The following is a 27,178-nucleotide window of genomic DNA, read 5'->3' as shown; positions in this document are numbered from 1 at the left end:
GTGATTGGCTGTGACCGACCGGTAGAAGAAAACGAAAAAAACAAAAGAAAAATATTTTACCTTTAAATGCAAAGTCCAGAAGTTTCTGACTTCTGTGCATTGGGTTAAAAGCGGTTTTGTTTGATTAAGTTGATGGGAACCATGACCAAGGAAGAAAAAGGCAACTGCTTAAAAGTTATTGTAATAAATGAAAATTAATATGAATTGAAAGAAAAATAAGGAAATATATAATATATTATTCCCCCATGTGTTTCTATTTTTGTTTTTTGTTTTTTTTAATCTAAATGCAAATTTGTCCTTTTTTCTGTCCCACATTATTAATTTCGCTGGTGGCTCCTTCAATTACACCAATGTTGTCGTCTCAGTTGTCGTTATAGCCTGCAACAAAAAAACAAAACCCTGCGTGTCAATCACGTCCTGCGTACGTGAGTCCCGGCGGACGCAGAGCCAGATTGCACGTCACAGACGCCGCCATTAGGTCCTGATTGGCTGATGATGCTGCTTAAGAGTCCTCGTTCCATCCTTTATTCCTCCTCTTTGCTTTGTGTGTCTCTCATCCACAGAAATAAATCACCTCGTTAGAACCACAAGTGCGTTTTTATTTATGCGACCTCAAAGTGGAAAAAGGGACCATTCTTACGAACAAGGCTGCACACAGACAGACAGACAGACAGGCAGACAAACAGACGTATCTCCAACTACTGTAGGCTTGTGCGCGCTTTCACAATGATTGTCGCCTGAAGAAAAACTGAATTCATCCTGTGAGGTTGTGACATTTTGTTCCCATTGTCGTCGTTGTCGTCGTGGTTCTGCTTGTCGTGTTGCAGCTGATTGGACGGACGGACCTGCAGGGGATTCAGTCTCGCCGTTGCTCTGTGTTAATTTACTCCCGCCAGCCGTATTTAATTATAATCATCGTTATTTTTTTTAATTTCCTTCCACACAGGAGGCAGTGCGTTGCCAACACACCGCCGCGGCTTTGTGTAGTTTCAGAGGGTTCATGTGCGAAATTTTCGTTAATCTTGCGGCCACGGTGAACGCTGGCGACCGAGGTGCCGCGGCTGTTTGTGGAAGTTAAAGCTGATCGATGGCGAGCAACTGACGCTTTATGCGTATATTGACTTGCAGACAAAAGAGAGAATTGTCGTTGACTCCTCGCCCTCGTCAACGACCTTGAACACGGCGGTGTGCCGCAAACATTGACTATATGTAAGGAGAAACAGTCAAAGTGCTGAGTGGACCGATCGCAGCCTCCCTCGGAGGTTTGCGTCACGCCGAGGTGTGGTTACATTTTTTGGGAGGTGCATCATGTCGGGCAATGGCGGAGGAGCAGCTTTTTTCCATATAAAACAACTTTTGGCAAAGAAAAACATTTTTCCTTGTTTTTCACACAATGAAACAATGTCGCATTTTCCAAACGGCATAGAGAAACTGCATTTTATTTTGAAAATGCTGGAAGTTTACGCGTCTATTGTATTTTGGCGGGGGTTGCCCAATCACACCAGTAGCATAAATCGACACAAACACACACACACACAAACACACTCAAGCACGTTGGTGGCGAGCTAATGAGTGATCCTCCTCATGTTGACAGCGTGACGGGATGTGGGCTGCAGCAGAGCATCGGGACCTTGGGGGCCGACCGGACTGGACAAAGACCTTTTTGTCGTCGGCGGCCGTTTGCTTCGAGCCGCCGGCACGTTGGCTCGTCATGTGCTCCGGCCGCCCCCCCCCACCCCCACCCTGTCACCCCACCAACCTCCTCCTCCCGCCCCTGCATCCCTGTCCTCCGTCGCTGTCCGACCTCGCTCAACGTGAATCGGCAGTCACATTTTCCCCGGCTGTTTGGGCCCTCCACTGTCCCCCCTTGTTATTTAATAGGCAGCGTTTGCAGCAACAAAACTACAAGCAAAAGTGATGTTGCACTGTGGACGACCTTCATTCACACAGCAGTGGAGAGTGAGATTGTTTCATAATCGCAACTGTCAGTTTCAGCATCAATTTAAAGGCCCAGTGTTGTAAAGGCATTCATTAGCATGGAATAGTTCTGGCAGGCATTTATATTAACACATGCATTATATGCAAGTTTATATAGTGACATCATAGCTGCTGTGGGAAACACCTTAAAACGGTAATTTAATTGTTTGCAATACACACTCTCACCATTAGATGCTGCTGGTTCTGACACACTGGGCCTTTAAGATCCACAGCCACGCCCGAGTTAGAAGAGTAAGGTGGGCGTGAGGCTGCAAACAGAGGGCTAAATATGCTGTTTGGTTGTTTGTGCAGTGAACCTCGCACAGTTCTCTGCTGTGGCTGACACACTTGGATTGTCCATTGTCCTACATTTCTTGATCCTCTAGCTGAAGCGCGGCTGAATGTGTTTGCTCAGGCCGCCTGCTGAAGACGGCGATGAGTCGCTGAGCTGCACTTTGGCCAGCATGCAGCGGAGTGGTGGGCCACATCTGTTCCGCTGATGTAACCACAATGTTAAGCCCATCTGGGATCATGTGTTACGTCCCGACTCGTCGACTCTCTTTTTTTCATTTTTTTTTGGGCTGCACTTTGAAATCTGCTTTTACAGTCATGTTGCAAATTGTTTTCCCTGCCCCGTCCCGGTTTTGCGCCATATGACCTCCTGCTCCCAAACTATTTAGCCTATTTTCTCATGACGCAGCGTTAAATTTAACACCTGCAAGTGCTGATCTAGTTGGCTATTTTTACACGCAGAGGATCAGGGTGAGTTTGATGATGCAAACCTTTGGTCAGATGGACTGTGGAGGAGTCTGGAGATGCCTGGAATTTACAACGGAGGGCAGAAATGCGTGAAATTTCCAATTTCTTGTACCAAGAAACTGCAGCAATATGACTTCCTCAAGTCAACAGTCCTTTGTTTTATTCTTGTTTTTGTTTTTATGTTTTTTTTAAGTGCCCCTGCCAGAATATGATCTGTGGCTAAATGGTGGCTCAGTTGAACTCATCCATGAATCTGAAGTGAATCTGAGCTTGCAGAGCTGTGAACAATTCATCCGCCTGCAAGTGGCCAAACGGCTTGGCTCCTATTTGCAGTTTTATTTTATTTTTTTTACGCGAAATAGCTTGATCAGTTCAAGGATAGTGGAACCAATTGGATTTCATGCTCGAGTGTTTGTTTTATATTTTTCTGTGTATAAAACTGTCTGGCAGATTTAAAGTCCCTGTGTTACGCAAACTGGCCTTCACACCAGGGCCTTTATCCTGCTCGTGAGCGTCCCAGCACTGAGAGCAAATTCCTCCTTTACTTCCTCCAGTTTTGTGGGCAACAACGTTAAACCCAGCGTTTTTAGCAGTCAGCTGCAAACAGCAGGCTAAATGGGCCATTTCATGCAGGTCTGCAGTGTGGGGGGTAAATAACGCCAGTGCAACGCTGCTCTGCTGGATTCTGAGGCCAAATGAGTGGGAAGAGTAACTAGCTGGCCTTTAACCAGCGTGCACAGAGGTTTCCAGTCGGGAACCTGCAGGTCAGTGAACTTTTACTGGTAAAAAAAAAAAAAAAAGTGTTAGCCGGATAACGAAGAGGAACACTTTCCATCCTGTTTTGTCTGTTTGCCAGTCGCTGTCTATCTGGACCCCTCGCTGCTGCAGTTGACCCACTTCCTGCCTTAAAAGTTAAAATATATGCGAGGCAACTCTACAGGTTGTGAAACTTTAGGCTGTGTCTCGGAGAGACTCCCGGACTGGAGCTGCTCCACTTCCGTAGACTGAGGGGGCATGCTGTTGTTGTTGTTGTTTGCAGCCAAACTTTCATGTTGGTTTGAGCAATTTCTGTTTCAAAAACGGGCAAATTAAAAAAAAAACACAGTAATCGGTGTGGGAAAGACTTGTTGTTGTTGACGCCTGTTTTGCAAATGATCCATTTTATATTTTCTCATAAAACGTCAGTTGGGTGATTGTGAAACATAATGAAACTACAGCAGCAGGATCTTCAGGCGGTTTTAAGTGTGTGTGTGTGTGTGTGTGTGTGTGTGTGTGTGTGTGTGTGTGTGTGTGTGTGTGTGCGTGTGTGTGTGTGTGTGCGTGCGCGCGCCCTTTCGATTCCAGCTTTCTCAAAGTGGTGTAGAGAAGGAGAGCGGTTGGATTGCTCTGACTGGTGGGCGGCGCCTCTGCTCGCTAACAGGAAGCGCCGACGTTGATGAATGGCACTCGTTCGTCAGAGGAAAGAGTGGGTGACGGGAGTTTGATGTGTTGAGTTCACCGTGCGCACGCTGCAGCCCGGTTTAAATGCCGCTGTGATCTAAAGTGCCAGGCGGGGGAATTTTTCATTTTTTCATTTTGATTTTTTTTGTGTTCGTTGTGCAGCCCGCAGCGGGTCTTTGCAGCACACGGAGCCTCGGCTGCAGGAATTTGCCGCCGTCTTGTCCTGCAGCCCTGTCAACTGAATTTTTATTCATTTTAATTTTATTTCTTAGATAAAGCGCAAGCTGCAGAGTGTTGAGGTGATGGGAAGATGTCAGTCAACAGCTGCTCCGCTCTCTCCTCACTCTTCCTGCCAGCATCTCCTCCCAGTTCATGGTGTGCTGAATAGTTGTGTGTTTGGCAGGACACACAGAACTTCCCCTTGTTGCACGTCAGAAGATATACTTTTTCTGTTTTCTGTCGTTCACCCCCCAACAACAGCCGATCGACTTACCAGGAGCGTTTTGCATCAAATCCCCCCCCCGCCCCCTTTTTTTTTTATCGATTCCAGATGCTGTGGTGTTGATTTGTTGTGGGTGAAATGTTCTGACAGACACTGGGGATACATGTGATGAGCATTAAGAGCCACCTCCTCGTCTCCAAGACATTATTAAAGCTGCGAAGAAACAAATCGTTTGAGGCTTTGCTCAGCGAGTTGGCTACCACAAATGGAACAAAAAGAGAAAGAAAAGAATGTGCTTTTTCTTTACGTTTCAAATCCAAAGATCGGGAATTAGAATTTGAACTTGTGAATCGGTCAATATTGAATATCAAAAAGTAAAAGTCAGATCTCTGTTTTTCATGTGGGACCCCAGTCGAGCAGCTTTTTGCATGGTAAAACTCTTCAGATCCTCAGAAAACAGCACAGTGAGCCCTCTGTTTACAGCCGGCAGCTTAAACAAATGCTTTGTCATGCCACATATTTGGAAGGAGACGAAAACAAGGCTGGATGCTGCCACTAACCTCACATATGTGCTCAAAAAAGCCGTATGAGGACAGAGGCGTCATTAGGGTTTTTTCTTTTTTTTTTATCTGGAAAAGTTGTGTAACGCTGCTGGAACGTATTTTTATTCGTCTTCTCCCGATTCCTCTTCCAGCAGCCTCTTCCAGCAAACTTGCCATCAATCTGCCGAGTTGGCAAAAGAGAGCTCTGCGGTGTATCTTGTTGTTGCAAGCTCGTCCCTTCCAACTTGACATGTCGGGACGGGAGGAAGTCAATCATTAACTTTGTGCTGGAGCTTTGTTTTTCGTTTGTTTGTTTGTTTCCCCCCCAAAGTTTTGCGCATTTGGCTATGGGGCAATCGGTGGGAATTCAGCCAGTGGTCGCCGGTGCACTGGCTCCACTGCAGCAGGAATGAAGACACGAGAATCTCTCTGGCACAGCACTTTGGCTGGAAGTTTCAGCCGGACAGCAACAGCAAAAAGAGAGGAGAGAGAGAGAGAGAGAGAGAGGGAGAGAGAGGGAGAGAGAGAGAGAGAGGGAGAGAAGGACTAAAAAGTCCGGCAGTGAGTCAGAATGGCTTGGAGAGAGAGAGCTGAGCCCGAGTCGGGGTGGCAGCGATAAAGAGATAACAGCTGATGATCTTTGGAGGGTGAGCTGAGGTGAGAGAGAGCTGAGCGCCGGCGTGAGCGCGCACGCCTGTGAGCGAGCGAGCGTCGCGTGCTGGTATTAAAAGGAACATGCGCTGCAGTCAGTTGTGAACGCAAACGTCAAAACTGAAACGTAAAAGCAACGAGCGCCGTTGATGATAAAAAGGTAGGAAGCCGACAAAGGGGATCGACACCTGCAGCTTCAGCAGCACCTTGACTTCCGGGACCTTCACAGACAGACAGACAGACAGACAGAGCAGGAGAGCAGCGAGCAGGTCTGCCTCCAGCAGGCGGCGTGTCAGGTTTCTCAGATAAATCACACAGTGAGTGTGCGGCACAGCTCGGCCATTATTCATATGCCAATTATTTGTGTGTGTGTGTGTGTGTGTGTGTGTGTGTGTGTGTGTGTGTGTGTGTGTGTGTGTGTGTGTAATCACGCCATCCAACACGATGTCATTACTACAAACACGTACAGCCGCCAAACCTGAACAAACAGCTTGATGTTCCCGATCGTCTGTCTTTGTGTTAAGGATTTCTGCTCTTCCACAGGCAGTCAGCCCAATAGTCGTAGTTCATGAGGAATGTTATGTTGCTTAAAGGACCCCAATGAAAAAACAACAACAAATAAATAAGTAAACCGGTGTGTCGCAGCTCAGCCAACCACACACTGAGTAGGTATGTTGAGTAGGTAGCGCTAGCCTGGATGTTGGCATCACTGCGGCACTGATGATTCATCACCACTTTGGACTTGGTTGAAGGTGTGAAGTTTATCATCGTTGTTGTTGTTATTATTACTCCACACTCAGGTTGTGGACTGCGTGTCATTCGGCTCTTCCCTGCGCTCAGAATGTGAAGAGCCCACTAGAGAAGATTTCAGGTGCTTCTACTTAATATCGTCTGACTGACTCCTGCTTTTTGTTTTTGGGGTGAATTCAACTCACAACACCGACCGCTTCACCGCTGTTTTGCCCTCTGATGCGTTCAGTCGATGCTGGTCCTGCTGGGTTGAAGCACTGTGTGTGTGTGTGTGTGTGTGTGTGTGTGTGTGTGTGTGTGTGTGTGTGTGCGTGTGTGCGTGTGTGTCAGCTGTCCTGCAAGAGTCATTGTGAGTGACGAGAATCAAAACGAGCCGGTTGAGAGGAGGAAGACGGAAAAATCCTTGTCGGAGCGTTGCGTCTTCCTCCAGACGGGAATTACGGAACGTGAGACGGCTGCTGTGCCGGAGTCCGACCTCTCGCCAAGCGGCGAGGATCTCAGCCGTGGAGAAACAGGCGACCACAAGGCATCAGGTTGCCTCGGTGACTCAGTCACAACGCGTGTGTGATGTTGTCACAAGCAACATCACCATCAGCCCGACAAAGAAAATAAATAGAAACTTAACAACAGACAAATATTTACTCTTTCCCCTCCAGTCATGGGCCGTTGGAAGTGAAACTCATCAAGTGGCTTTTCCGGCAACACCTTTCGTCAATTCTTGTTTTTCTGTTTTTCGCGTTGTCATACAGCAGCAGCTGCAAGATTAGCGAACGCTGCCATTTTAAAAGAAATAAATGAATAAACAATTTGTGTTTTGTGAAGATTAGAAATGACTAACAACAGGATTACAGAATTTTCATCTAACGCGGCACTGGAAAAACTGACTTACATGGAAAAAGGAAAAACTGAGGACTTTTACAAGATGTGGTCTTCTTTCCTTACGGTCACGAAGGACCTTAATGGGCAAACGGCCGCATGTGATGGATTTGTGATGGCTTGCTGCTGATTTCATGCCTGGAGTGTTGGTGTTGTGTAGTGGAAGTGGAGATGAAGACGTTGACCATGTCTCTCCATGCATGTTCATATTTGAGTGTGCGCTTCATTTGCTGCAGATCTTGTTGAGGGAGGGGAGGGGGGGCAAAGGGGTTTCTGTTCTTTGGGTGTGTGAATGTATGTGTGGTCATTAAAATGAAAAAGTCAATAAACAAATTGTGGGGGGAAAAAAAAGAAATGACAAACAAAAAACTTGTTGCGTTACATTTGCACATTATTGCATTATTGCAATGTAGTTTTTGAATTGATTTCTGAATTGTTGACTTGTTCAAATTTTGGAACTTTGTGTTCAGTCGGTTATATCTATATGGCTCTATATCTATTGCCTTACATCTGTTATCGTTAGATAACATGTTTATTTCAATTTACAACCCCCGGGCTCCTCCTCCTCCTCCTCCTCCTCCTCCTCCACCTGCTCCTGCAGGGGTCATCTCGGGTCAGCGGGTCTCTCTGGAAGAACAAACACAGTGTGTTCTTTGGGACACTTTTCAGCTGTGCACGACCCTTCTCCAGAAAGAGCAACAATAAAAAAGATGGAAAAACAAACTGGCCGTCCAGTGGTACCAGGTCCGATCACCAACAGGCAAAGTTTTGACTGGTCGACCGGGGGGACCCCAAAAAAACAAAGGTCACGCCGGGCCAACGCACAGCGAGTCGACAACGTTCTAAATCTGTTCAGTGGACTCCTCCTTTAAACCGCCGGAGCTTTTTGGTGAAGCTCTGGGACTTGTGAGAAAAGATCGCTTCCTCAGAAGCAACTCACTTTGACTCACTTCCTTTCGTTTCTCTCCCTCTCTCTCTCTCTCAGGTTTGGTTTGTGGTGCTCCTCTTTAGAGCTTCCTGCTGTTACATGGTAGCACAGAACTGAAGACAAGAGGTAAAGTGGAGACACCTTTTTTTTTTTTTCTTAATGTGATGGTACCTTCAGGCTGAACCGCAGTCTTATTTCACGTCGCCACTGTCAATTAAGCGAGATAAATGCAGATTGGTTCCGCAGCTCTGATTTTATTTATTCTAATTTCTGTTTAACATCGTGCATTCAGGTGCAGCCGTCCTGCAGCTCTGTTGCTATTCTCGTTGATACTATTATTATTATTATTGTTATTATTTTTAATTCAAGGCAGCGTTACTGCCTGTATCTCTATGGCTCATGCAAGCAACAAGAACAACGAGCTGCGCTTCACCCTAATCTGTAATTCAATAACTTTCCTCAGTGAAAGTCTTCATTCCTTTCTACCGAACACATGAGAGTGTTGGTTTATATTGTCTGCAGAAGTGCGACGCTTCAGTGTGCGCTGTGCCACCTTCCTCCTGGTCAGAATGCCGGAATCTGAGAAATGTTCATCGTGAAAGCTGCCCAGCTGCCTTTAAGACCTTTCCAAGTTCTCAGAAGTGTGAAAGATTGTTTTAATGCAGGGATGCTTTAAGTCTATATATACACTGTGCGCAAACAATACAGTGTCGGGCGTCAGTCACCTGGCTTTGTGTTTAAGTGCGATCCACACTAAGCCCTTCTCCAATTTTCTGCGGTCGTTGTTGAGCGCTATTTCCGAAATGTTGGTGAAGTGCAATTGAGAAATGACTGCATTTCTGCGTTGTGACGTCATTCCAAGAGGCCGAGTTACTCATTTCGATACGCAAGCTGGGTAATTTTCTCGATTTTGACAAGTTTATATCTGACGGTGCCCTCCTCCGCCCTCCACTGTTGGCTTTTCGGGATCTTTTTTCTTTGGGAATTCTCAAGTTCTGTTCACATCTTAAAAGTTAAACCCCACCTTTGTGGGAAGGTGCCCCTAGTCTGAAGTTAAAATCTAGTGCGTCCATGTGGAAAAGCTCTCAGCTGAATCCTTTTGCTGGCCATGAAAGGGCTCGACCAATCAGCATCCTTCCAGGGGAGGGGAGGCGGACGCTCCAGCGTTGGCGATTGCAAAATGGATCAAACAGAGCAGCCATTTGTGATTTTCCTCTGTCTTATTCAAAAACATGCTGACTTAGTTGAATCAATGGGCTCATTCTGTGCTTCAGTGGGTCACTTCAGCGACTCTCTTGACATATTGTCTGCGATATTTGGTCAGTTTTGGTTGGGATTTCCCGCTGCTTTGTAAGCGTGTGCTTCCGCCTGTGGTGAGGTACAACAGCGAGATATGAGTCAAAGGGCATTTCAGAGTTCACAGCCAGAGAGAGGGAGAGGAGAGAGTGAGAGAGTGAGAGAGAGAGAGAGAGAGAGAGATATGAGCGCTTGGCACTCTACTGATGGCGGCTAATGCTAACGCTAACAGCTCATCCCAACTCAGTCTCACCTACACACATAGCAGCAGGTGACACAATAGCAAGTTTTTTTTGGCCTGTATTTTTTTTATATATAAAAAAAAATGTATTTGTAATACATTTGTATGTATTTTTATTTTTTCCATCTAAAAATTATTTTGTTTTATTTCTGGTCATATCAAAGTTTGAATAGACAACCAAAGTCATTCAGGAAGTCATGTGGTCCTCTTCAATGTTTTTTTTGTTTTGGTGTGCTGAATTTGGAATCTGGCTCTTGTAATGCAGCGTCAGTCGAAGGGTGACACCAATCCACAGTCCCTCCCTCCAGTCGCGCTCACAAGCACATCCAGTCCGCCGTGTTGAACACATTCATTCATTCATTCATCTTCTATACCCGCTTATTCCTATTCAGGGTGTTGAACACGTTAAATGAGAAGAAAAGAAAAGTCTTGGAGCAAAGCAAACTATCTTTGAATCATTTTAAAGGAGGAAAAACAATTTCAAAATGCGTGAGGATGGAACTCCTTTGCCATCGCTTTTGTGGGATCGTGTCGCTTGGCTGGAGACGTGGAAGAGCAGCCGAACTGTGCAACGATTCCAAGAGCAGAAATCCAACTACTTCCAATTAGTTCCTCAAAGTTGTGAGAACTCATTGAATGAGACGTCACTGCTGCGAATGGTGCAGTCTGTCTTTTTCACATGTCAAAGCAAATTCTTTCCGAGTCCAACCACACAGCTTTGAATTCGCAATCAGTCTTATGATGCAACAACATTTAGTTTGCTGACTGACTTACTGTTTTCCCACAATAATCTGTCTTGTCCATAACATCCACACCATGGGGGAAAAAAATCCCTCCAGCACTACAGTTGCTGGCTGCAGGTTTCAGTGTGCTGCAGTGTCAGAAATCAACTCTTTGTGATGTCACAAAGGGCACTTCGAGCGCTCACAGGTTAGTGATGGCAAACCGATCCAGGTGTTGGCTCCGCCCACTGAGACCGCCAGGTTTTGTTTTGTCCCCTGTCCAGTCGTGTGGTGGTTTGTCCTCATGTTTAGCAGAGGCTGCAAACAGAGGGCTAAATGCGCTGTTTTCTGCAGATCCACAGAGTTTCTCAGGATTGTACTTCATGCAAGGCGGCTGCACTGGAGTCCCGCGTGGGAAACAGACATGAGAAATTGATTTTCATAAAATGAAAGAGGAAGAAGTGACATCCGCAAAAATCATTGTTTTCTGAATCTTTTGGCGAAGGAATGGGATTTTGTTTTTTTCGATTTCTACACACACAACTTTGGTCGTGTTGCTTGCCAGTAAACGGGCTTGCAATTTCTCCTGGATTTGGATTGATTCGGTGGTTTAATTGCAGCCTTGCTCATTAACGAGGTGGCGATTTAAAAAAAAAAAAAAAAAAAAGTCTTACAGGAACACCGCTTTGTTTGTTGATCTGTTTTGTGTCAATTGCTGCACAAAAGATGCACAGACCTATAAACAGAACCACTGACACCACAAACAGTCACACACACACACACACACACACACCACAAACTTCCCGCCTACTCATCTCACTCAAGTCTTTTACTGACAGTCAATGTGCCACTTTTGAGAAGGGTGTGTGGGTGTGCTGACTGGAAACAGAGGTGACCTAACACCAAATCCTCCCAACCACCACAATGCAGCAAACCCGGTGTCTCTGCGTGTTTGCACGCGCGTGCACATTAGCATGTGTACAAACCTCCTGTTTAGGTGCTCACCATGTTTAGATGCCACAGCTGCAGAAGGAAAGACGAAACGAAACTGCAAAGTGAGATTAAAGGCTTTTGCTACCAAACCGCCAGGAGTGCACACGGCTGTTTTTTTCTTTTTAAATCCTGATTTCTCAAATTCGGGGTTGTCTCCTCCTCCTGACTTCTCCAGTTTTAGGACCTTGAAATGTGTCTCTGAAAAGGGTCTGGGCAGTGCAGGCGACCATGTGACACGAAGAGAGGAAACACGGTTGTTTTGGGTTTTTTTCATTCACACTGCACGGGTTTGCCATGTTCCTCAAACAATGAGTCGTTGATTTTGCTGGCAAGTGGATAAAATCAGTTTGGAGAGCTGAGAGCTTCTCATAGTGCAAATGTTTCGTCAATGCGTGGACTTTTTTTTTTCTTTTTTTCTTTTCAAGGTCTGATTCTGGAGAAACCCATAACAAGGAAGTTGATTGAGGCAGAGTCAGGAAGTGCAGGGAGTCACAATAAAGAGCAGACTGAATTTAAAGGCCCCGCATCGTGACCGTTTTCAGACTGCCGGACGACCGCAGAGCAGCTGAGAACATCCGTCAAAAACTTCAAACTGCACATTTAACCCTCTCTGGTTTTAGCCCCCTGCTAAAAGTCCGCTGTGCGCTTCTGCGGCAGCTGGACGGCGTCTGCAAGAACTGTGTGTTTTCACACGCAGTCTGAAAAGTGCAGTTCCCACCTACAGGCTCGAGCCAAATATTACTGTTGGACAAACAATGACATTGGATTTCTCTGTAAATGTGAACTGCATTGGCAGCTTTTTGTACGTGTTTTGCATTTTTGTCCCTTCTGCTCTAATGAGATTAGCTGCCGGCATTACCTCAAAGATCTGCAGTGAACGGGGACTCCCCCCCCCCCCCTCTGGTGTAAACGATGCCCTCACCACCAGTGATGGTAGTTCATGTGTGTCGTTGGGCATCGGAAGAACAACACAGCCTCAGCTTCCCTTTCACACGTCTGTTTGTTTACTTGTCAGCCGTGTTTCCTCCTCCGCCACCTCAAGAGCTAACTGCCGGCTGTCCTCCTGTCCTCCTGTCCTCCTGTCCTCCTGTCCTCCTGTCCTCCTCCAGGCTGTTGAAGATGGCAGTGTGGATCCAGGCTCAGCAGCTCCAGGGAGATGCTCTGCACCAGATGCAGTCGCTGTACGGTCAGCACTTCCCCATCGAGGTGCGACACTATCTGTCCCACTGGATCGAGGGCCAGCTGTGGTGAGTCGGCGTCTCATCACTTTTGATGTGTTCAAAGGCTCTCTGAATGGATTCCTTTCAATCTACATCTTTAAATAAGTTTTGTTTCCTCTTGTCTTTTTTCATGACTAAAATTGTGATTTTATAATTCTTTTGGAAAACACTTGAAATTTTAAAGACTGTAAAGGCTGTTCTGTCAGCGAATGCCTCAGAAAACAGCATTCTTCACTTCTTTGGCTGAAAAAGATCCCTTGGTGATGTCACAAAGGGCATTGAAACCTCAGTGATACCGCAACCAGCCAGGTGTTTGCTCCAACCTGGCTTTTATCAAAGTATCTTCTTCCTCATCTTTTCATTGCTATTGTGCTTGTGTGTGTGTGTGTGTGTGTGTGTGTGTGTGCGCATGCACACATGCACAGTTGTGATGCTATGAAACCGATCAGATTCACAGCTGTGATGTTTCTTTGCGTGTGAAATTTTCTACCCTCTGCAGTTTATTAACGCGATTAAAGTGCAAGAGTATTTATACCGAGTCTGGTCTGTGTGTGTGTGTGTGTGTGTGTGTGTGTGTGTGCGTGCGCGTGTGCGTGTGCAGGGATGCCATAGATTTGGAGAACCCGCAGGAGGAGTTCAAGGCCAAACGCCTGCTCGACAGCCTGATCCAGGAGCTGCAGAACAAGGCCGAGCACCAGGTGGGAGAGGACGGCTTCCTGCTCAAAATCAAACTGGGACACTATGCCAACCAGCTCAAGGTCAGTGCCGCATACCTGAACGTGCCGCGTCTGACGCCGTCTTTTGGATGCCCGCTCTCAAATGTCCTGGTGCGAGCTGAAAACTGCCAGCGCGCGGCCCTCGGTGTCAAAGAAACGCTTTGCCTTTAGATTTGCAGCGAGGGGGGGGGAGGGAGAGGGCGGTGCACTGCAGGGCTCCGTTTGATTCAAGTTTCAAAACTATGTAATCACCTGCCAGAAGGCTGAGCGTACTATAAATCAAATGCACAAAAAAACGGAGCACAGTGCAAAGTTGTTAGGGAGTTTAAACAAGTCCATTCACACCTGTCTCTCTCTCACTCTCTCTCTCTCTCTCTCTCTCTCTCTCTCTCTCTCTCTCTCTCTCTCTCTGTCTCACACACGCACACGCACGCACGCACGCACACTCACTCTCACCCTCTGTGGATGTGAAGAGCCAGAGAGAGCAACTGTCCCTCCAACACTCCTTCTCCTCTCGCGGCTCTTCGAGATGAAACAGGTTGTGACTGCGGTGAGGAAAATCTCACTGGGCCTCCTGGTCGCCGGCCAGTGCTGTTATTTAAGATGCCGCTCGCTGCCCAGCCAGCCGCTCTGTTTGTCTTCATCCTCTAGTCTGAAACCTTGCCGGGTGGTGGTGGTGGTGGTGGGACGGGGGTGAGTAAAAAGGGAGCTGCCTCTGCAGAATCAAATGCCAGCGCTGGATTCCTTCCACGCCGGTTTGCTCCGCTGGCTTGTAAAAGCGCCCAGATTGACTGAGCGAGTGTTTGATATCAGGGCCCAGGAGCCACGTCAGCGTTTTCGGGTTGCCTGAAAGGGCCACTTGTACTTGTGAGAGACATACTTTCCAAACAGAGACCAATACGATCACCTATGCATAACTGACCAATATTGTGCAGATATGCTCGCGTAGATTTAAAAATACATGGGACCACATAACATAATGTCATTGGTCCGGTTAAGCCGAATAGCAAAGATAGATGCCGCCAAACAAAGTCTGAACTGGCTGCCGTCTGAGCCGCTTTTACTTTTTTTCCACCCTATTTTTGGATACTTTCAGATTCGAGTTTGACAACAGGTGCGCTTTATGTCACTATGGTGAATATGTTTAGCTCAAGCCAGGCAATAAAGTCACATGGTATCGCAGTGTCTGCTGCAATATCTACTACAGTTGTGCCATACATTTTTAGTATATATTGTGTGGTGCCATGTCGTTTTGAGGCACATTGGGTGTCACACAGATTCCTTTTGCTTTTGAGTCACAATAGAAGTTCCTTGTTTATTTACTTCTATATAGAAATGCATATGTTTTTGCACAAAGCTCTTAACTGGAAACAGGAAACAAGTTTGACTCGACTTTCTTTGAACAGAAAGTGAAACCTCGCTCACAGCAGTACTGTAACACGCATGTGCACACGTGCACAAGGAAGAAAAAGTTTAATGCCCTGCGTGCGTGCGTGCGTGCGTGCGTGCTAATGAATTAAACCTCCCACCAAGTGTGCCACGCTTGTGAGATTGGTCTCATTAGGCTCAGCTAATGGATTCTGCCCCGTGTGCCGTGTCGGCTCCGGGACTTAGCCGCCGTCCTCCGTGCGGCCAAATTGATGACTCCCGTGTGCGACTGCCGCCCGGCTCGTCAGCGGCTTAACGAGCTCTAACCCGGCACATGTGCTCCTTGTCTTCCAGAGCACGTATGACCGCTGTCCTCTGGAGCTGGTCCGATGCATCAAACACATCCTCTACACGGAGCAGAGGCTCGTCAGGGAGGCCACCAATGTGAGTAGGACCGTGTGTGTGTGTGTGTGTGTGTGTGTGTGTGTGTGTGTGTGTGTGTGTGTGTGTCTGCACGGTTGGCGGGACAAACAAAAATAAAAACCCCGAAAACAAGCAAATGACATGCAGACTTGCAAACCTCTCAAGTCTCACTGTTAATTTCAAAGCCCGCTGCAGTTTTGTTTTCGCTGCATTACCGAATTTCTTTGCAGCAGCCGCTGGTTAAAGCGGAGTGATGGTGTTGATAAAAGCCCCCTCAGGGAAGTCAACTTTTCTGTTGCTTCTTTGGAGGGAGGGAGGAAAAAAAGCCGCTAAATACGTCTCAGTGTGTCAAAAGCACTGAGTTGGAAAACCATAAAGGCAGCAGGGCGGAAAAACACGTGACGCTCTGCAACCCCCGGGGTTAATTGATTTTCAGTCACAACATACCTTTCTCTATTAGCGCCACCGAGTCCCATTTAGACTGATTGAATTTTGCCTTGTTTTAGTTCGAACCTTGAGGCGCCAAACTGTCTGTCTGAGTCTGATAAGCGGCTGTTTGCATTTCCCCCCTTTTCGCTTCCCGTCAGACTTTCAGTCACCAGGATTGTATCTTCTTTTTTTAAACGAATGCACAATGAAGCAGCCGTTAGTGCGTCCGGCCTCGTCTTTGCGCCTTTTGCCGCGATGCCCCCGCCAACCCGTCCCTTCCTCCTCCCCTCGACTCGAGAGTCTGGCGCTGACAGTCACCGAGCGTCACCGAACTGTAATTGTGATTGACAGTCGAGCTCTCCGGTGGGCGGCATGATAGACAGCATGTCTCAGAAGTACCAGCAGATCAATCAGGCCTTTGAGGAGCTGCGGCTGTTGACCCAGGACACGGAGAACGACCTGCGCAAGCTGCAGCACAACCAGGAGTACTTCATCATCCAGTACCAGGAGAGCCTCCGCATCCAGGGTGAGGCAGAGCCCACACGCTACTCTTTATTTCCTCATTGGGAACGAGTGTTTTACCTGCTCTCTCTCTCTCTCTCTCTCTCTCTCTCTCTCTCTCTCTCTCTCTCTCTCTCACTCTCTCTCTGTCTGTCTCCTGCAGCCCAGCTGACCACGCTGACTTCGCTCCCTCCTGCTGACAGGCAGCTACGGGAGCCCGCCCTCCTCAGCAAGAGAGCCACCGTGGAGGCGTGGCTGACCAGAGAGGCCAACACACTACAAAAATACAGACTGGTATGGCGATGCGCTCTCACACACACACACACACACACACACGCACGCCGTGCTCGCACCACCTGCAATTTACATTACATTTGCAAATGCATCAAAGTCAAAGGAAGCCAGTTCCACTCAGCACCTGTAGAGTGGAAACCTGTAGAATGATGTAGTAATAATGGAATATGTGTGTTTATTTAATTATTTTTAGCTAAAATCTAGCACTTTTTTCCTCTTGAAATGGCAATAATTTCCATTTTGGCGTGGACCATCCCTTTAAATGCAGCACTGTCGTGTGATTGTGAGACACACATGCACATAACTCCATGTTTTCTGTGTTTTTGTTGTTGTTGTTGTTGTTTTTATCCTACAGGATCTGGCAGAGAAGCACCAGAAAACACTGCAGCTGTTGCGGAAGCAGCAGACCATCATCCTGGACGACGAGCTGATCCAGTGGAAGAGACGGCAGCAGCTGGCAGGCAACGGGGGCCCGCCGGAGGGAGGCCTGGACATCCTGCAGTCCTGGTGAGTTCCCCTCGCGCCTCCCACCGAGACTCCTCGCGCCTCCCAAGATCACAGCCGCACGGGGTCAGTGGTTTACCAGCTCCTAATTGACTACCGCTGGGTTTATTTCCAAAGTTCCGTTGGCTCCTGGCAAGGGAGAGTTATTAGCGGTCGAGCAGGCTTGCATGTTTCAGGCCTGCTGTTCCGTGGTCTGGTTTGGGTTCTTCTTTTTTTTTAAAGGAATGTTTAAAGTTTAAAGTTGTTTTGAGTGATAAAAACACAACTTGGATGTAAAACACGTCTCACCCAAAGGTCTTACGTCACCTCGTCTCTGTGCTTCGGATTATTTTCCTGCAAGTGTGTGAATGCATGTATCCGTTTCTGTCGTTTCTGTGTGTGTGTGTGTGTATGTGTGTGTGTGTGTGTGTGTGTGTGTGTGTGTGTGTGTGTGTGTGTGTGTGTGTGTGTGTCAGGTGTGAGAAGCTGGCAGAAACCATTTGGCAGAACAGGCAGCAGATCCGCAGGGCAGAGCACCTCAGGCAGCAGCTGCCCATCCCCGGACCCATCGAAGAGCTGCTCAACGAACTCAACTCCACTATCACAGACATCATCTCCACACTGGTCACCAGGTGTGTGTGTGTGTGTGCTCCTTCGGCTACATTGACTCACACGCCGTCTCGTTCCCGAGTGAGTAACTCGGCCCGTCTGAGACTCCCAGTGATTTCGTCCCAGTGAGCGATCACACGTCGACAGAGAACCGGGAACGCGGCTGTAGCCTCACCGATGCCACAAGGGGGAGACAGAGGATCCGTTTAATTGTTGTTGCGTAAACGAAAGATGGAGGCAAATAAATACATTTCAAAAAACAGTCATTATTTCAGTTGATTGGAGAGTGGGCTGTCTGCAAGCTGAGCTCCGGATTTTAAATGAATCATTATGGCCAGTGTGAGAGATGAGCAGCAGACGGATGTTTCACAGTTCAAAGAGCTCGCGAGTGCCGCTCGATACGAAGGCCCGTCTCCAGCAGAGGAGGACCAATGGATTTTTATCCTTTTTTTCATTCCGGCATCGGGTTTGACAGGTGACAGGTGATGCGGTCCTTACGTAAAAACCACTGTGTGCATCTTGTGCCTCTTTGTATTATGTATGTTCTTGCCAGCGGCGGAACATTAAGAGAAAAAGAATAGAAGCACACAGAAGGTTCTGAAGCCGTGATGCTGAAGAAGATCACGCTCACTAGACGCAGAGGGAGCTGTGAAAGAGCTGGAGCTGCATCCCAATGAGCCCAGCGGCCGCGGTGGAGCCGGAGCCGGCGTGCCGCACGCACACGATTAAAAGAAAGCAAGCGTGAAATTCAGAACATGGAGGCAACTTCGCCGAGCCCCTACAGCCTTCCTTCTTTTAGTTTTCAACGCGTTCTTTTCTGCTTCTTGTCAGAAACGCCGTGAAGCCCCGGCACTTAAAGGCCCAGTGTGTGAGGTTTAAAGGGGACCTTCGGACTCGTCTTTTCGAGTCGTGTTGCTCCGCTCGTTTGCATCCCTCTGAGCTTCCGCCTCTTGTCTCCCGCAGCACCTTCATCATTGAGAAACAGCCTCCGCAGGTCCTCAAAACCCAGACCAAGTTCGCCGCCACCGTGCGCCTCCTGGTGGGCGGCAAACTCAACGTGCACATGAACCCGCCGCAGGTCAAAGCCACCATCATCAGCGAGCAACAGGCCAAGGCGCTACTGAAGAACGAGAACACCAGGAAGTAAGTCCACCCGCTGTCAAGCCTGTTGTGATGTCACAAAGGGCACTGATGCCTCACTAATACGTCTCCCAAGTTAGTGGCCACAACCTCAGCTAGATGTTGGCTCTGTGCTTTTGGCTCGGCCTCATCTTTATAACCTTCCAAACATGTTGAAGGCCCAACACAGAACACTGTTGTAGCAGGAATTTAAAGATTGAGGCAGGAGGCTCTAAACAGAGGGCTAAAACTAAAAAAAAAGCAGCTGCTCAGGGATCTGTAGCGTGTCACCCTGCCCACGGAGGAAAGACAAAGCTGTGAAAACGGAGGGAATGTGAAGAATGCCAGTGTGTTCTGCAGGAATCCCCGTCTGAACTTTGCTCTCGTGAGCTCCCAGACCTCACCGCAGAGACGCGGCTGGAACTCCAACGCTGGCTGGGAGGGGGGGGCGGGGGGGGGAGCCTTGGGTCGCGGAATCCACATTTAGCCCTCGTCCACAGCCGCTCTCCACATTCCTCCTCTGTGGCTCGGCCGCTTGGACGCTGGACGGCTTAATGGCCGCGTCGAGCGGAAACCGCTGGTTGCGTTGCATGGACGGGCAGCCTGGAGAAGACGAGCGGAGAGGACGGATCCTGCAGGAGATGCGTGCAGTCGTTGATGCTCCTGCAGCTCTTATAAAAAAAACAAAAGAACAATATCGAGCTTCTCTGATTTCCTAAAAGCATTTGAGTGTATCCCTGAGCGCCAATGGGCTGTTTCTGTGTGTGTGTGTGTGTGTCTGTGTCGTCACACCTGCAGCGACAGCAGCGGAGAGATTCTCAACAACAACTGTGTGATGGAGTACCACCAGACCACCGGCACCCTCAGCGCCCATTTCAGGAACATGGTGAGTGTCTCCAGAAAGTGGCGGAAGCCCGTCTGTTCATGACGATTCAGGTTTACTGTGTTTGTGTTCGTGATGGTGTGTTGTTCTGGTGCCTTGACAAACCCTCAGCAAAGCACTAAATCGTGCTAGTTTTTTACTAGTACTAGTACTAGTTTTTACACGTCAGACAAGCCCCCTTACTGTTCATTTTTAAAACCCGTCTAAAACCCCACTTCCATTCTTTGGCTTCTGACCCAGCATGAGACCGCATTTGTTCTATTGCTTTTATGGTTTTATTGTCTGTTTTACGTTTTTTTTAACGTCATTATGTACATACAGCACTTTGTGTCAGCTGTGGTTATATTTAAAATGTTTTGTAAATAAAGTTGAGTTGAGTTGCCCAAGTTTAGTTTCACTTTGAGAAACAAGTGTTTTTGCTCTCTTCCCCTTTTTCTGCTTAACTTTTCACCCATATTGTTTCCCTCCCCGGAAAGGGAAGCTCTCTCCCTCCCTCCCTTTGTGGTACACAATTCATAAAAGCAGAAAACAAGAGATGGTAGGCGTGTAGCTTTGCAGGATGAAGCTCCAGCTCTTCTCCAACGGTCCTTCAGCAGCACCGAGCGGATCACCACCATGTCCACTCTGTGAATTATTCATGGCGAGACTCGTTAGCGTGTCACGTCCGCCGCCCCTCAAGCCTCTCGTGCGTCTTGTCCTCGCCTGCAGTCCCTAAAGAGGATCAAGCGATCGGACCGGCGGGGGGCGGAATCCGTCACGGAGGAGAAGTTCACCATCCTGTTTGAGTCGCAGTTCAGCGTCGGAGGCAACGAGCTCGTGTTCCAAGTCAAGGTAGGCGGGGCCACCGTGCACGCTGCAGACGTCTACTCACCTCTTTAATTGTCGGCGTGTTTGTCTCACGCAAACCCCTCCTCTCTTTGACACTCCCACAGACTCTGTCTCTTCCCGTGGTGGTCATCGTCCACGGGAGTCAGGACAACAACGCCACGGCCACCGTGTTGTGGGACAACGCCTTCGCAGAGCCGGTGGGTGTGGCCACATCTGATTGGAGCAAAAGTCTACTGTCACCTCAGCACCTTGACTTTTGCATTGTTATTAAGTGTGAACTGTGTTCTGCATCTGTGACACACAAGCATATCACGCTGTGCAATGGCAATGATGGAGACTTTTTTTTTTATTTAAGGCCCATTGTGTGAGATTTAGTGACATCTACTGGTCAGAAAACCTATTGCAGACCTGTTTTCTAACGACCCGCTACATCTCACATGTTTCTTAAGCCAGCCGTGATGTCATCGTTACTCAAATCTCCATAACCTGAACATTGGGCTGCTGTAATTAGTGGACCTGCTCCTTATGAAAATACAAACGCTTGTTATTCGCAAATGAAAACAATTATGGATTTATTTATTTTTTTACGACTGTTTCATCCAACTGAAGAGTGGTAATTTATACTCACATACTGTCCTGCTGCCCCCCCAACCCCCACTCACCTCCTCTGGCCCTCCTCAGGGTCGGGTGCCCTTCCTGGTACCAGACAAGGTGCTGTGGCCTCAGCTGTGCGACGCCATCAACATGAAGTACAAGGCGGAGGTGCAGAGCAACCGGGGTCTTTCCGAGGAGAACCTGGTCTTCTTGGCCCAGAAGGCCTTCAGCAGCTCCAGCAACAACCCGGACGACTACCGTAGCATGACCATGACCTGGTCTCAGTTCAACAGGGTCAGCACCGCCGCTCCACCTCTGTATTTAAAAGCACAATGTATATATACACACATGCACATACACACACATATAACAAGCTGGCTAATGACCCTCCAGTCTGTTCAAATTTCAGAGTTCAGTGTTTTTGAAGCCGCCTCCAGGCTGCTCGCAGTGAGACATCTCAGCCACACGCAACCCCGCCCCCCCCACCCACCCCCCTCCCCCAGCCCCGCCCCCGTAGTGACTCACTCGCCATTATTCATACATTTCGTGCTCCATTTGCAGTCCGGCGGCTGGTTGACCCGGGCGACGACGCCTCATTGGCGGCGAGGCCGTCGATTTGTTAATGGCTTTGTTTGTCCACATAGTTGGACGGAGGCTGCGGGCCTCATTTTCTGGCCGCTGGCAGCTCGCTGAAGGCAGAAATCACACCACCATCATCATCAGATTACAGGAACATTGAGTGTCTGCCGCTGTGCGCGCACGCACACACGCACGCACGCACGCACGCACACACACACACACACACACACACACACACTCACTCACTCAGACACAGAGCCGTGGCCGGCTGGTCTCTCCCGTTTTCCTCCGTCTTATTTTTACACCATGTGTGTGATGTTGGTTAAGTGATAAACAACAACAGAAAGAGGAGACATTTAGCCCTCTGTTTATGGCCACCTGCTAAAAACTGATGTGTAGTTGTACCTTCCATTTGTTTAGAAAGGAACAAAAAACAAAGGGGGTAGTAAAACCCGTCTAGGGGTGTGGTCACTAACCCAGGAAAGGCATTGTGGCCCTTTGTGACATCACAAATGGCTGATTTCCAGCACTGACAGCGGTGAAGAAACAGAAGTGAAGGACGGATTTGGTCTCATTTCCGGTGGTCTATTTATTGACAGTACTGATGACACGGATTAGCGTTGCAAAACATTTTAAAAGCAGGAAAATCGGGAATTCTGTCTTTCAACTCCATCTCCTTCCTGTTGACAGGAAAGTTTGCCTGGAAGGAACTTCACGTTCTGGCAGTGGTTTGACGGAGTGATGGAGCTCACGAAAAAGCACCTCAAACCGCACTGGAACGACGGGTGAGGAAGACGCTTGGCGTTTCTGCACCTGTCGCTGATCTCACAGCCGGACTAAACGTCCCCAATTGAGATCTCTACATTCCCTTCTGTGATTCTATTGTTCCCATTCCAACCTTGTGTTGCGTCCTCTCCTCTTCAGGGCCATACTGGGCTTTGTGAACAAGCAGCAGGCTCAGGACATGCTCATGTCCAAACCCAACGGCACTTTCTTGTTGCGCTTCAGCGACTCTGAGATCGGAGGGATCACCATCGCCTGGGTGGCCGAGAATCCCAACAAAGCAGGTACGGAGGACAGGGGAGACACACCAGGTTTTTTTTTTTTCCCCTGGAATCCTGCACTGTGAAACTCTGCAGCGGTTGTATGTATTTAAAACACTGTAACCATCAGCAGTGGTATTGAGAAGAAAATTGGTGAAATTTCCCTTTAAAAGACAGCAGCAGCAGCAGTGTGCAGCATAAAGAGAAAAGCTGCTGCTGCTGCTGCTGCTGCTGAGGCTGCTGTGGTTGCTGCTGATGCTGCTGCTGTGCTGCTGTGCTGCAGGTGAGAGGATGGTGTGGAACCTCATGCCCTACACAACCAAAGACTTCTCCATCCGCTCTCTGGCCGACCGCATCAGCGACCTCAACCACCTGCTGTTCCTCTACCCGGACCGGCCCAAGGACGAGGTCTTCTCCAAGTACTACACCCCACCCCTCTGTAAGCAGGAGACCTTGAGCCGAGCCTCGGCCCACCAGCCGTTGCGTTCCACCGTAGTGGACCAGTTTCCGCCGGGCCGACCCCTGGCTAACGCTCTGTGGCCTTGTCTTCTTTCTCTTTTCATTTTTTTTTTTCAACTGCAGCCAAAGCTGTGGACGGATACGTGAAACCGCAGATTAAACAAGTGGTGCCTGAGTAAGTAGCACGCATCCTGTCGGCTTCACTTCCTGTTCTCCACACACCCCTTTCTTTCTTTCTTTCTATCTTTCTTCCTTTCTGTTTTTTTTTTTACTTTTGCCCACAACTAGTTATGTCTCTCTCTCTCTCTATCTCCCTCTCTCTCTCTCTCTCTCTCTCTCTCTCTCTCTCTCTCTCTCTCTCTCTCTCTCTCTCTCCCCCTCTCTCTTCCTCTCCCCTGCCTGTCTTTGCATTAAGACCTAATCGCTCAACGTCGCAGCCTGAATTTTGAATCAGCCATTAGCGAGCTGTTACAGTTGGAGGAGGCCAATTAAGAGCGGCCGGGGCTCCTGAGCGAGCTCGTCCTCCGCTCATCATTAGAGTTAAGGCTCGTTAGCTAGCGGGCGCCCCCACTCCCCCAAGCTCCCCGGCTCCCACCCCCCTCGTCTCTGCGGCCGCCCTCTCCTGCAGTACAGAAAATGGACATAATGATGCAGCAGTGCCGGGAAAACACGGTGAAAGTTGTTGCTTAGGCAACTGCTGAACACGGCTTTTATCTCCCTCTCTCTCTCTCTCTCTCTCTCTCTCTGTGTGCGCGTGTGTGTGCAGGTTTGCCACAGCCAATCCGGAAGCAGCAAGCGGGAATCAAACCTACATGGATCACGGCGCCTCGCCGGCACCTGTCAATCACTCTCACACCTACTGCATATACCCGCCCATGTGAGTCTGCCACTTTGTTGTTGTCACGTCTCCCTATTCATGAACTCCGGGGTTACACGTATACATACGACTATATGTTTAAGCAGATCACACTGTCGCTCCAGACTAAGTTGTCAGGTGTTTGTTGTTGACCAAAGATATCAGTTTATCAGTTTTGATGGCTCTGTAATTTTGAAATGTTTGGGCCAAACAACACTGCATTTTTGCAGCGACAAAAGCAGCCAGAAAGACAAAAAATAAAGATTGGAAATGATAAGATGAGCCTTTATTGTTCCACAACGGGGGAAATTTGCAGTATATACAGCAGCCAAATTGCAGCAGTAAGTGGAAAAAGTTGACATTAGCTGCATTTCCATTACAGATTTTCACAAAATAAAAGCGTTATTTGCAAAATTTTGACAAAAGTACAATTGCAATTTGCAGGTGATTCCATTGAATGGTGTGAAGCGCATAAGCCGTAAAAGGCGTAAAATCCCCACTTTGAGGAGGATGGAGGTACAAAACATTTTGCGTTCTGGAGCAGCCGTTCCAGTTGCTGTCAAGAATGCTTGTTGTATTTTTCTCTTTGATTACTTGTAAAAAATATTCCGTCTCCTCCTCCGTCCAAACATAAAGCGCCATTTTCACTTGAAGTGAACTGGTCATGTGACCCCGTACGTCACCGTAATACCGCAAACGTGTAGATGCAAAATACATGTGCAGGATTTTAGGCGCATAGTGTAGCAAATAAAAGTTGAATCGTGTCCATCCTGTAGGAGCGACCCCATGCTGGACGCGGACCAAGAATTCGACCTGGACGACACCATGGACGTGGCGAGGCACGTGGAGGAGCTCCTCCGGCGGCCCGTAGAGAGCCAGTGGGGCGGCCAGCAGTCCTGACCTTTGACCCTCTGACCCCGTTGCGACGACACCAAACAAACCCCCGATTTCCCGCCCGGCCCCGCTCGCATCTGTACTTCTCGCGTTTTTGATTCCATTCAATCGTTTTTTTTTGTTTTGTTTTGTTTTGTTTTTCAAATAGCTATAATGTGAAACGTTAATAACGACTGCGATTTTTCTTTCTCAGCATGAGAGCGTGCATGTCAGTGAGTTCTCCTTTTATTTTTTTCTCTTCATTTTTGTGACCGTAAGCATGTGTAATACAGACTGGATCTCAATGCAAATGAAAAAAAAAGAAGAAGACAAAAACTCAAAACCCAGTGTTACAGTTGTGACGAAAGAAGAAAACACGCAGCCACATCTTCTTGCATGCAGTTCCTATCGATTTGAAAGAGAATAACAAAATATGCTACTGTATGGAGTCATTTGAACTTGTTTTTGTTTCATTTGCTTTTTTTTTGTCATTTCTCTTGTTGTACATGGGTCAAAAGTATTTTAATAGTAACTTGAAAGTTTCCCATTGGAAAAAAAAAAAAAAATAAGAAGCAAGAATCTCTATGGAGGACTTTGTGCTTTTGCTCTCGGCGCCAACCAATCCAGTTACTCTGCTGTGTCACGGTTTTGTTTATTTTATTGTTGTTGTTGTTGAGTTTTTATTCTTTTACAGATATACACTAACCAAGCGGCACAGAGACACTCTTTGCTCCGTGCAACTGACAGCACACACAGCAGCAGCACAGACAAATGCACGATGTGTTTCAAGCTGAAACCCAACACAGGTAGCACGATCGCTCGCTCACTCGCTCGCTCTCACAGGGCCGCTCATCGTCCGGTCTGTCGGCAGAAATGCAAAGTGGAAGTATTTTTATTTGTTGGTTTGTTTGTTTGGTTTGGTTTCTTTTGTTAGCCAGCGCTGCCTGCTTCTCCTCTCAGGTCCCTCCGGTTTCACCCTCCTCCTCAACGCTACCTCGCACCACTGCAGTTGTTGTTACTTTTGGGTTGTTTTTTTTGTTTTGTTTTTTGGTTGTTTCTCACACCACATTTCACACCAGCAGTCACAGTCTGTTTGTTTGTGTGTGTGTTTGTTTGTTTGTCGCGTCCTCCCTGTCTTCTGTGTTATTTTTGTTCTTTTCTTGAAATTACGACAAATTCCAGAAGGGTCTCAGCACCCTGGACGTTGCCTATCAGCATTACCTTTAGACCCCCCACCCTCTGCTAACTTGTCCGTCCACTTGCTGCACCCACTGCCAAGAGACTCCATGGGCTCTGCCCCCCTCCCCAACCCAACTTCCCTGCACAACCATGTGATGAGATGATATATAAACAAATATTTTATTTTTCTGAGAAATAGTATAAATGAATTTGTAACACAAGAAAGCCTGTAAGGGAAAATCTAGAATTGTCTTGAAGATTGGGAGGTTATATTGTCGCTCCAGTTGAGTGTTCCAATTTTTAATTGCGACACCCTACCGGCTCTGCCGCAGCTGCAGTTGCGAGAGCTGCGGATCCTTGCGCAGTCTTGCCAGTCAGTCACTGGGCCACCCAGGAAGAAGGGTCACACTCTTCTGTTTCCTGCACGCAACAGTATTTGATCATTTCGATCCCACTGCACAAGGTGATAGGATCATGGTGCCTCCTCCTCCTGCTCCTCCTCCTGCTCCTCCTGCCCAGAGCACAATCACTCACCGGCGCACAACACTGAAGAGAGAAACCTGCCAGCAGCTTTACACCTCAGGAACCAGTCGCCCTCCTTCGCCAGCCGGTGCGCCACCGTGGAAGGAAGATGATCTTTGTGAACAGAATATATGAAGCCGCTTGATTATGAATGCTGTATGCTATCGCTTGTTCTGGGGAAGAAAAAAAAAAAGACCACCGCCCCCTGCACTCACAACCCCCCCTGCAGCTCTCCTGTTGAATGTAAAGCCCCTTTGCATGGCCCTGCATCCAAATGCCTCGTCAGTTCTGAGCTTGAGTGTCGAATCTCACACGCCCCAGTTGGAAAACAGACACAGCAGCTGGAAATCACGAAGGAATTCATAACGTGTCTCTGTTTTTTTTTGTTGTTTTTTTTAAAGATGGATAGAAGATATCCCCTTTGTCTGTCTTTGCATTTCCTCCCTACATTTTTTTTTTTTATGTCTCATTCTCTGCCCTGTTATATTTTTTCTTCTCCTTCTCCTTCTATCTTAAGCTACATAGGCAGTCTTGCGATATAATGTCCTCCATTGCCATTGTTCTCAGTATTTTTCACGCTTTG

The 27,178-nt window shown here is 47.9% G+C and overlaps 1 protein-coding gene across 5 annotated transcripts in view; it reads left to right on the top strand.

The window, feature by feature from the left end:
* Window positions 1-25,230, top strand: part of stat5a (signal transducer and activator of transcription 5a) — a 42,786-nt gene extending 17,556 nt beyond the window's left edge. For 4 of the 5 annotated variants that reach the window (XM_076038762.1, XM_076038763.1, XM_076038764.1 and 1 more), the window contains 19 exons: window positions 8,423-8,491; window positions 12,727-12,864; window positions 13,439-13,595; window positions 15,276-15,365; window positions 16,125-16,299; window positions 16,438-16,568; window positions 16,924-17,075; window positions 17,528-17,683; window positions 18,624-18,803; window positions 19,578-19,665; window positions 20,371-20,493; window positions 20,595-20,687; window positions 21,172-21,378; window positions 22,354-22,448; window positions 22,588-22,730; window positions 22,990-23,145; window positions 23,289-23,340; window positions 23,932-24,042; window positions 24,798-25,230. In XM_076038762.1, coding sequence (XP_075894877.1) covers window positions 12,737-12,864; window positions 13,439-13,595; window positions 15,276-15,365; window positions 16,125-16,299; window positions 16,438-16,568; window positions 16,924-17,075; window positions 17,528-17,683; window positions 18,624-18,803; window positions 19,578-19,665; window positions 20,371-20,493; window positions 20,595-20,687; window positions 21,172-21,378; window positions 22,354-22,448; window positions 22,588-22,730; window positions 22,990-23,145; window positions 23,289-23,340; window positions 23,932-24,042; window positions 24,798-24,921 — 2,361 coding nt within the window. In that variant the 5' untranslated portion in view covers window positions 8,423-8,491; window positions 12,727-12,736 and the 3' untranslated portion in view covers window positions 24,922-25,230. The remainder of the gene's footprint in view (window positions 1-8,422; window positions 8,492-12,726; window positions 12,865-13,438; window positions 13,596-15,275; window positions 15,366-16,124; window positions 16,300-16,437; window positions 16,569-16,923; window positions 17,076-17,527; window positions 17,684-18,623; window positions 18,804-19,577; window positions 19,666-20,370; window positions 20,494-20,594; window positions 20,688-21,171; window positions 21,379-22,353; window positions 22,449-22,587; window positions 22,731-22,989; window positions 23,146-23,288; window positions 23,341-23,931; window positions 24,043-24,797) is intronic. The other variant, XM_076038766.1, reaches the window with a different exon arrangement.
* Window positions 25,231-27,178: the final 1,948 nt, after the last annotated feature.

The sequence above is a fragment of the Nelusetta ayraudi genome, unplaced genomic scaffold (assembly GCF_046127955.1).
Source record: "Nelusetta ayraudi isolate G7.1 ecotype Tasmania unplaced genomic scaffold, CSIRO-AGI_Nayr_v1 ptg000057l, whole genome shotgun sequence".
Taxonomy (NCBI): domain Eukaryota; kingdom Metazoa; phylum Chordata; class Actinopteri; order Tetraodontiformes; family Monacanthidae; genus Nelusetta; species Nelusetta ayraudi.
The sequence above is the reverse complement of the archived record's forward strand: the minus strand, read 5'-3'. Positions and strand labels throughout refer to the sequence as shown.